At 51.5% G+C, this 10,233-nt stretch overlaps 1 protein-coding gene across 1 annotated transcript in view; it reads right to left on the reverse strand.

Moving 5' to 3' along the window:
• The window catches only part of LOC112101901, a 21,867-nt gene continuing 11,634 nt past the window's right edge, over window positions 1-10,233 (reverse strand). Inside the window, exons 4-14 of the mRNA XM_029911422.1 lie at window positions 9,784-9,889; window positions 7,565-7,687; window positions 6,781-7,012; window positions 5,409-5,432; window positions 4,349-4,471; window positions 3,273-3,460; window positions 2,085-2,284; window positions 1,572-1,663; window positions 1,083-1,137; window positions 439-536; window positions 1-257 (exon numbers count right to left, since the gene is read on the reverse strand). Of these exons, the coding sequence (XP_029767282.1) occupies window positions 1-257; window positions 439-536; window positions 1,083-1,137; window positions 1,572-1,663; window positions 2,085-2,284; window positions 3,273-3,460; window positions 4,349-4,471; window positions 5,409-5,432; window positions 6,781-7,012; window positions 7,565-7,687; window positions 9,784-9,889 (1,498 nt within the window). The remainder of the gene's footprint in view (window positions 258-438; window positions 537-1,082; window positions 1,138-1,571; window positions 1,664-2,084; window positions 2,285-3,272; window positions 3,461-4,348; window positions 4,472-5,408; window positions 5,433-6,780; window positions 7,013-7,564; window positions 7,688-9,783; window positions 9,890-10,233) is intronic.

The following is a 10,233-nucleotide window of genomic DNA, read 5'->3' on the forward strand; positions in this document are numbered from 1 at the left end:
CTATTTACCATGACCCAGAACCCCTGCTGTCCTGGGCTTGGTCTCCTCTAGGTCCAGCTGGATCTTGCTTGTGCTATTGTAGAAGGTCCCAGCACAGTCTGAGCCACCAAAAACCAGCACCGTGCAGAGGTTGCGCTTGCTCTGGCTCTCCTTGTCCACATCTGTCAGGTGGGCAGAGGTGAGGTTGAGCAGCGTGTGGCCAGCCCGGGGCACTAAGGAGAGGTGACTGTGTGTCACTGTGCTCCATGCAAAGGTGTCTGCAATAGAAAGGAACGATCGCTGCTGGCAAAGCTGTCCTCTGTGCCAGGGATGAAACAGACAGATGGACACAAGGCTGCCAGAAATACCAGCAAGTGCATTGTCACTGCCGCACAACAGCCACCTTCAGCAATTCTTTGTCAGTCAGCAGCTCCGAGGAGGGGATGGGGAGTTACTCACCAAGGTGAAAGGTGAATACATCCTGCAGGGCTCCCTTGGCATTGCAGCCTCCACTGATCAGGACCTTCTGGTCAGACACTGGCATTGCAGCATGGAAGCTAGAATCAGAGCAAAGCATAATAATAACCAGAGCAAAACATGCAGGGGACCCACCTTCCCTGCCCCTCCTCCCCCAAACACCACCTAGGGGGCCTCTACTTACCTAGGAGAGGAAGCCTGGGATAGTGGTTCACGCCACAGATAGGAGTCAGGACTCCCGAGTTCTAGTCCCAGGCCTGCCCCTGAACTGTTGCATAACCTCGGGCAAGTCACTTTCCTCTCTGTGCCTTAGATGGTGACTCACCTCTGCAGGTGCTGAGAGGCTTAATGTGTGTCTGAGAAGCACCAGAGAACCTCAGACAAAAGGTGCTAATGAAGGGCAGAGGGTTTTATGTTTGCAAGTACCCAAGGGCCTCCCTTCAGGAACCAAGCATTCTCCTTATAAGGGTTTCTCCCTTTCTTTGGCTCTGCTGCTGCCCAGGCACCAGGGAGGGCGAGTTGTGCTGGGTGGTAGCCCTGCAAGCATGCAGGAAGCACAGTTCCAGCCATGAAGTGAGATACAGGGGCGGGGAGAGAGGCCTCTTGATCCTGCAGCAGGATCTTACCAGCGTGAAGAAGGCTGTCCTGAAAGAAATGGGACCGGCACATACTCCATGTAACCTGAAGCACAGGGGGAAAAACAGGAGACACTTCAAATGCATGGCAATCCTAGCAGCTCTGCCCAGCCCTACTGCAAGGCAAACACCTCTGTGCTGAAAGTGGGGAACATAGGGTTTGCCGCATCAAATCAGAGCAGCAACCAGTTTAATCTGCTATCCAGCTTCTTGCAATCACCAGTGCCTGATGTTTCTTACCCCCTGCCTTGGGCCAAACCATCTCCTTCCCACCCCATCAGGGCCTTCCCTACATCCACAGCTTCCCATCCCCTTACTCTGTTCCAGACACCTCAGAGCCATGCTGTCCCCCTCCCATATCACATAAGGCCCCTCATTCACTCACTGTCCCCCAATCATGTTTCCTAAGGCAGGCAGCCCTTGGATTCCCACCCCAGCTGCCCAGTATAGCCTGACAGGATGGCGATGTCCTATTCTCACCCAGATCCAAGATATGCACATCATTCAGGTACAAAGGGGTCCTCTGACCCCCAAAGATCACCAGCTTGTTCCTCAGCAGAGTGGCTGAATGGCTGGGGAGAGAGGGAGGTGAGTGAGCAAGACAGCCTCTGGAACCTCTTGGAATTGAGGGTTCAGTCTCTTTTCACAAAAGCAGGCTTCCAGGAGAGCCATTAACTCAGCTACACTCTTATGGGCTGGGGCAGCTTGAGTTTACACATGGCCATTCTTCCCTTCTGTGCTCCCCACAGCCATGAGAGCCTAATACCTGAGCACCACCTGCTAGTGCACAACCCATCAACATGGGACAGTCCCCCAGGGAAGGGCTGGGAGCTGCTTCGCTTGGGACATTTAAAACTAGGACTGGACCAAGCCCTGGGGATGTGACTGTGGGGGACAATCATGCCGTGCCCTCCAGGTGTGGAGATTAACTAGATGGGACCTGCTGGTGCTTCCCTCCCTCTATCTTTGAGGGCTGAAATGAAGGTGTCTCACCCGAGCCGAGGTAAGGGCTTCTCTCCCTCCACAATGGGCTGGTACCAAATCTTGTACTCAGGGTTGAAGACGTAGAGTGTGTTGCTGCAGGCTCTGGACTCCAGGGATGCCATCTTGTGGAAAGTCCCTCCAAAGATAAAAAGCTCCTTGTGGTAGATGGTGGCGCTGTGGTAGGCCAGTGTCGGCACCTTCCCCTTGGCCTGAGGAAGAAAGTTTCCAGTCATGTTTCATGTGTGAAAATGAAGCGCACAGGTTGGCATGGGTCAGCTCCCTGCTGGCCATGGGCATAGTGAGTCCTGGTGCCACTCCACCTGCTCCATGACCAGAACTCTAAGATGCGGGTGGACAATATCTGCTCAGTTTATGTCCCACCTTTCTCTGACCTGAACGGGGCATCACCCCACTGATCCCAATTGGTTCTGAACACAAACAGGAAGAGGAGGTCATTCTGGAAACACTTCCGCCCCAATCACTGCTAATCCCACCTATGCCATTCTCTCTCAGCCCTCTGGCTTTCCTTGTGCTTTAGTGCTGCCCAGAAAGGGAAGGAAGGAAGGTGCAGGGGATCACCAGCTGGGAAAGTTTCTCTCCAGGAAACAAAGAGGGAAGGGGGAAAGCACAAGATGAGGGCCTCTGAACCAAGAAAGCCAAATCATTATCTTGGTGCCCAGACCAGGTTTCCACTAGCCCCCCACAAATGGGGGACCATTTCCCCTGCAATTTGTGTGCTATTCTCCCATGTAGCTTGGCTCAGATACAGCATCTAGTGTCAATCCATTCTGCCTCCAGCCTCACTCACACTGGATGCACTATCTGGTTTCCAGTGAGCTTCAGGCTTTTTAACCAAGTTTTCCTGGCTGGGTCTAACTTGGCTCACCCCAAGGGACAAAGCAAGGGGGGGATTAGAACCCAGAACAGCCCACTTCCCCTTTGCCCTCCTGAAGGCTCCTATCGATGACCCTAACCACATCCCTTACACTGACCATGAAATGGGAACCAACGCACAGTGCCTGACACTGGGCCAGGGGCCAAAGAGCGAGCACAAGAGCAAGGACACAGGCACATTGCTCTTGGGTTCCCAGCTGGTCCCTGACAGAAACACACTTCTCCCCCTCCCCTCCCTTCCCCTCTCCTCTCCTTCCCTCCCCCCATGCTTTGTCTCTTTCCTGCAGAAGCTCCACTACTCACAGCCACGTGAAGCCACTTCCAGGTGGCTGTGTCCAGGATGTAGATGGTGCTGTAGGGCTTGCCCTCCTTCATGCCCCCAAAGACATAGATGCGTTTGGTGTCCAGGTCGTAGGTGGCGGTGTGACCACGTGAGCAGGGCGGCACAGAACCCAGTGGTGGCAAATCCACGGGGAACCAGAAATCATTGTCTGTCGGAGTAACGCCATACTAGTGAGGGGGCAGAGACCCTCCCTTCACTCCCCACACCTCAAAAGCCCTATCCTCTATCAGCCTTTGGTCAGGACCCTGCTCCCTTCATTCCTCCCCACTCTTGACTCAGTGCCAGAGGGAAGGGCTTACAGCACTGTTTCTGGGGTTGGAGGTGGAGGGCGTGGGGGCAGCATATAGCTGGGCGGAAAAGAAGATCTGTGTGTGTGGAAAGCGGCAGGACCCTGGGTTCACCCCACAAACCCCTCAGACACTGCAAAGTGTGCTGCAGCCTCTGCTCCTTGAAAGCCACTCATTTCCCCCACCCTGCTTCCACTGAAGCTCCTAGTCCTAACAGCCAACAGCAGGAGCAACTCACACATGCAGGATTGCAGGTTCAGGCTGCGGCCCATGGCACTGGCCTCAGCATTGGGTGGCACCAATGGATGGCCCCCAGCCTCAGCAGCATGCAGCCTTCTGCTGAGTGGAGGGACGAAGAGGGGGAAATGGCGCTACCAGAAAGGAGTGGGGAGGAGGAGGAGGAGTCAGCAAAGAACATGTAAAAAGGATAAAACAGAGAACAAGGAGGAAGCTGAGCAAGAGAGAAAAATGGAGAAATAGCTGCCCATAGCAGGGTGAGCTGAGGTGCCACGGGGGCACCCTCCCACATTCTCATCCCAGCAGAAGGAGACAGTGGCTTTCAGCCTATTCATGCAAAATAATACAGCCCTCCCTGCGGAGGGTTCGGCACAGAATGGCATTGGCATGGGTGGAATGCTTCATCTGCCTGGCTCGGAGCAGACTCAATGCCCTCAGCTCCTGCTTCGCCCAGAGATGCCTTCAACCCCTAGGGACCTCTGCCTTCCCCTGCCCAGCCCCAAACTTCTCACCAATCTCTAGTTTCCAGAGAGCATCCTTGCAAGGCTGTTGATTGGCTCCCTCTCCACCAATCAAAATGGCTGTTTCTGGGTCACTGAGGCACATGGCGTGACACCATCGTGGGCTCGGACAGACTGGAGAAGGAGAGACCAAACCGAACAGTGTCACTGGACCAGATATGGGGGCCTCAGGGTCTCCTTTCTTCCATGGAGAAGGCAAAGTGAGGAGGCAGGGGCCTGGACTCTCATGGGAAGGTGGAAGCCTGAGGCCCTGAACCCCTAAGGACAGATGGCAGGGCAAGAAGCACTACATACCTACACCCAAGTGATTTGGAGGCCAGGGCCCCTTGGGCATGGGGATTTTCTTGTTGGCTTTAGGGAGTAATCATGGGGTTTCCCCGCCCCATTCTCAGTAACACAGGAAGTCAGCAGTGGGGAGTCTGGCTAGCTGCAGGATCATGCTCCCTGAACTTCATGACAAGCAGGTGGGGGACATTTTGATCCCTTTGAGCATCCATGCCGGAAAGGAGCCTCAGCTGTGGACAGGTCCAGTTCTTTTCTCCTACGTTTAAGGGTATTGGGAGAGTCTGGTGACTAGGGGACTGCCAGCTCCTAGGGCATGTGGGGGGTGAGAGGCCAGGGTTTCCTCCAGCTAGTTCTTTAGGGAAGCTTCTTCCCTTCTTCCATTTCCTTCTCCTTTCCCTTCCAAGGTTCTTCCCTCACCACCAGGCCCCCATACTAACTGGCGGGGAAGCTGGAAAAAGTTTGGTCAAGTCTATGCATCATTTTACCCACCTCCTTTGGTCAAGTACCCAGTGGGGCAGCTCAGATTTCAGGGAGGCTGCAAGGGGCATTGGAGATAGTTCCTGTCCCTCTCACAATGCCCAGGGTGTATAGTTTGGGGGCAACTCCATGAGGGCAGGCAGAGTACTCATAGCCTGCTCACAGTTCCTGAAGCTTAGGAAGTTAAAGGGACAAGCATGAATGTTCACTCCAAGGCCTACAACATTAAAGGAACAATATCCCCAAGTGGCTCAGAAGCCAGGCCAGGGTCTGAGCACCAGGTTCTCACCTTGCAGCTCCTTCACCTCCAAGTCTGCAGAGAGAAAACAGAAACAGATGATGGTCCCCTGAAAGCAGCAGCGGGGAGTCACCTCCTAGAAGCTACTCAATCCTGTGATACAGTGCAAGTGCCTCTTCTCCCTACCCTGGCACACTGCCATGGAAATGACTCTTCTGAACATGGAGATCCATGGGAGTGGATACAGTGCCTCTCACAACTAGCACACTGGTTTCAATCCAGCCACATATCAGGGTGACAGGCTGACTCACAGAGAGTGAAGAGTCACCACCAGCTCATTTCGCCTGTCTGCACAAACCTCCAGGTTCAGGGGCTTAGGTCTCAAACAGCATAGGAGAGTAGGTGAGATTAGTGCTGGTGAAAGGTGCGAGAGAGCCCTGGAGATAGATGGTATCTGTATCCCCAGAACAGGTACAAGTAAAGCAGGGCCCCCCTCTGCCACTGTGTTTCACCCACTCCCTGGGGGGACCCCTCTAGGGTGAGACAGGAAATCAGGCTCCATGACTCCTTCTCTGCTCAAACTGCCAACAAGGGGAACCATTGTGACAGTGGTTTGGGGATGGGGATACTTGTTTCACTAGGAATGGGACTAAGACCCAACAACTCATTTCGTACAATAAATAGCCTTCAAAGGCTTACAGCTTTTGGTCCCAAGCTGGGGTTGAATTGGAACCAATGCTCTAAAGGAGAAAGGTTCCGTTTCCAATTCCCCAGTCCCTGTGAGCCAGCCAACTCCCTGCAGACTGTTACATACAAAGGGAGTTCAATGCAAGAACATTTTTAAAAATACTCTCCTGGCACGCTCTGCATTTGGCATCAATTAATGACGTGTCCGATATGGACCAAGAGATATAGTACTGGTAAGGGAGACTGGCTGGCCCAATGGACAGGGTACAGGACTAGAGATCATGATACCGGCGATCTCAGCTCAGCTGTGTCACTGACCTACTGTATAACAATGGGTAATGCTCTCTGTGCCTCAGTTTCCTCAGCTATAAATGGGGATAATTACATTTATCTTCATTTGCAAGTGCTTTGACACCTACAGATTAAGAGCTAAGTGAACTATTACACGGTGCAGTGCAGTGGCATTCAGGAGACCTCGAGTTCCATTTCTGACCAAACAGGCAGAGGTTGCACACTCAAGCCATTTGTTCAAGGACAGAACTGGAGAGAGATTCTCAGGGTTCTGAGAGGGACACAGGGGACCCTCTTGGCTGGGGTTAGGAACACACTGGGCAAGTGTCCCTAGAGGCAGCACGCACAGGTCTGGGAGTCAAGCAGGCAAGACCCAGAATAGACACCCTGAAAGCTATCATCCTAATGTCTGCATCTCACTCCGCATTTACGGAACCAAAGTTACCTTCAGCATCCTGCTCCCCTCCACATGCCCTGGGCTCAAACAAGACTTTCCTAGGCTTCTTTAGCTGGAGAGGACTAGGCTTGCGGATTTTCCTCCTGGCCTCCTTGGGTGCCTTCTGGCCAGTGGGTGACTCTGGGGCAAGGGGCATCAACAGCTTTTTTGGCGGTGGAGATAAATCCTTACTTCTGGTCCTTTGTGCTCTGGCAGTCACCTCCAAACTCTGACCTTTAACCTGTCCAATAGAAGTCACAGCAGAATTGGCTGCCTATGGCTTCTGGGAGAAAAAGTAAGCCCATTCTATATCTCACTTGGCTCTTTAGATCAGCTTCATCCATGGCTGGAGATGACAAAGGGACAGGTGAGCCAGGACCCCCACAGTTAGCCCACTACTGTGGTGGAGGCTAATTTTAGAGAGGGAACCAAGCTGATGTAGCCACCAGCTGTTCCTCCTGCTGCATGCCCAGCCAGCAGTCCATCTTCAGATTGCCAACCGAAGAGTGGCAGAGCAAGAACGGGGGCATTATTGGAAGGTGGGAGAGCAGCACAGTGACAAGCTGAAGCATTTACCTGTAGACACTAGGTGCATTTGACTCAAGTGAGAACACTGCAATTCATTGATCTTTCCAGCACAGACCAGACCTTAGCTTCACTAACCTGTTCAGCAGGGCCCTGCTAGGAGAGTGTGCCAATGGCTTCACCTGCAAATAGAGCTCACTGGCCTCGAGTAGCTATGAGCAAGGGAGAGGGTGGGAAGGTACAGTTGAGGTGTCCAACGTGCACATACCTCAGTGGTATCATCCAAGACCTGGATGGGGGACATGGGATCTTCTGGGAGGACTGGTGACTGGGTGGGCTCCGGTGCCAGAAACGGACGAGTGGGGGTGCTGTTGTAGATGCTCTTGAGCAGCTAAGGGACAGACAGGGACCACAGAGCAGCATAAGAACAACATTCTCAGCCTGCCCCCATGTTTCATACACACCAGTGTCTTAGTCTCCCTCACTCACAGAGTGAGTAAAAAGCTAAATTACAAGAGAGAGATCAACTGCAGGCCAGGAGCCCAGTGTCCAGCTCTTAAAGATTCCTAGGCCAGAAAGGCCCACTGTGATCATCTAGTCTGACCTCCTGTATAACACAGGCCATAAAACTTCCCCAAAATAATTCCCAGAGCAGATCTTTTAGAAAAACCTCCAGTCTTGATTTTAAAATTGCCAGTGATGGAGAATCCAACATGACCCTTGGTAAATTGTTCCAAAGGTTAATTACCCTGATAGTCAAAAATGTACATCTTATTTCTGGTCTGAATTTGTCTAGGTTAAACTTCCAGCCATTGGATTGTACGATACCTTTCTCTGCTAGATTGAAAAGCCCATTATTAAATGTTTGTTCCCCACACAGATACTTATAGCCTGTAATCAAGTTACCCCCTTAACCTTCTCTTTGTTTAGCTAAATAGATTGAGTTCCTTGAGTCTATCACTATAATGCACGTTTTCTACTCCTTTACTCATTCTCGTGGCGGAACCTTCTCCAATGTATCACCATCCTGCTTGAACTGTGGACAGCAGAACTGGACACAGTATTGCAGCAGTGGCTGCACCAGTGCCAAATACAGAGATAAAATAATTGCTTCTCCTAGCTGAGATTCCCTCATTTATGCAACCCACGATTGCACTGGTTCTTTTGACACAACATCACACTGGGAGCTCATGTTCAGCTGATTATCCACCATGACCCCAAAATCTTTTTCAGAGTAGCTGCTTCCCAAGCTAGAGTCTTCCATCTTGTAAGTATGGCCTGTGTTTTTTGTTGCTAGATGTATACATTTCCATTTAGCTGTATTAAAACACAGTGTTTGCTTGCACCCAATTTCCCAAGTGATCCAAATTGCTTTGAAACAGTGACCTGTCCTCTGCATTATTTACCACTCCCCCAGTTTCTGTGTCATCTGCAAACTCTATCAGTGACGATTTTATGTTTTCTTCCAGGTCGTTGATAACAATGTTAAATAGTGTAGGGCCAAGCACTGAGTCCTGTGGGACCCCGTTGGAAACACAGCTGCTCAACAATGATTCCCAATTTACAATCACATTTTGAGATCTAGCAGTTAGCCAGTTTTTGGAACTTGGACTGGTGGTGATGAAGGCGTTTCTCACCCCAGAGGTATTTACTATAGTGGATGTTCATTCACGTGGAGCTTCTTTGCTTCTCTTTCTTTCCCGTGGGGCTAGGCAATTGTCTAGGGGGAACCGTCACAGAGCTATTGCTGGGAATTAAGCAGAGCACCCAGTGCTGTGATAGCTACAAACAATGTAACAGCCCCAGGGAAGTGAAAGAAGGCAGGAATCCTCAGAGTCAGCCAGCAGTGAGACCCTGGAACCAATACAGGTGCTGGCTCTGAAAGGTTGCAAATATGAACATGCCAGATCCCTAGGTCATCATTCCCAACCTTGACAGCAATGCCAGAGGCCTCAGAATCTGCAGGACTAAGAGAGTGGAAAGCTACATGGATGCTCAGATGGACAGACAGACAAGGAGTCTGAACTCAGCCCATGGATTGGAGCCTTATTCAGGAGTGCTGCAATCAGGAACTTTCCAGCCTCTTATCAATAATAATACCTAGCTTTATAAAGCTTTTCATCCATAGACCTCCAAGCACTTTACAAAGGAGGTCAATAGCAAGAAAGAGAGGATCCATCTCAGGGGCACTTGATCCAGTGATTTCAACACATGGGCAACCAACTGCCTGGATACCAAGAACTGGGGGCAGAATGGAATTGAAACATCCGTTACCTATTAGTATCCTGTGGCATTTAAAAGTCAAAGGTGCATTGGTAGACCTGTGCATAGAACATAGGCCTGGAACAGCAGGGCTTTGGGTCAGGCCTGAGGTGCATTAGCAGATCTGTGGGAGGAGACCAAGCACTGGAATAGCAGGGGGTGTTGCAGGCCATAACCAGCACCCACAATAGGAAGAACAGGATATGTAAGGAACTGCTTTCTTACCTCCCCATTGACAGTCAGGAGAAGTTTAACAGGGTTGCCACAGTCCATTTGTTTCAATGAAGCCATCAGAACATCCACCCTCCAGTCACCTTCCCACACAAGGGACCTGTGCAAGGACCATGGAATCTCAGCTCACAGTGGACACTGCCCAGGGGAGACATCCTGCTCCCTTACCAGTGCTAATGTTCCATAGAATTCAGTGCCCCCAGGCCACAAAGCACTCAGCCCTGGGAGGGAGCTCTCCCCCACCTTCTGTTCCTTCCAGATCCCTTGGCTGCAAGGATTCTTTTTCATCCTAGTAACAACATGGGGGAGAAGGGCTGATCTGGGGGGGGGGCGGGGATTGCCACGCCAATAAGGGGGGGAAAGGTGAGCTGGGGAGCCCTTCCAAATTCTCTCCCACCCATCTTAAGTTCCTAACTTAAGTTCTATAGGATGGTCAGAAAAACT

This window comes from Terrapene carolina, unplaced genomic scaffold (assembly GCF_002925995.2).
Source record: "Terrapene carolina triunguis isolate 2854851 unplaced genomic scaffold, T_m_triunguis-2.0 Scaffold96, whole genome shotgun sequence".
In the NCBI taxonomy this organism is placed as follows: Eukaryota; Metazoa; Chordata; order Testudines; family Emydidae; genus Terrapene; species Terrapene triunguis.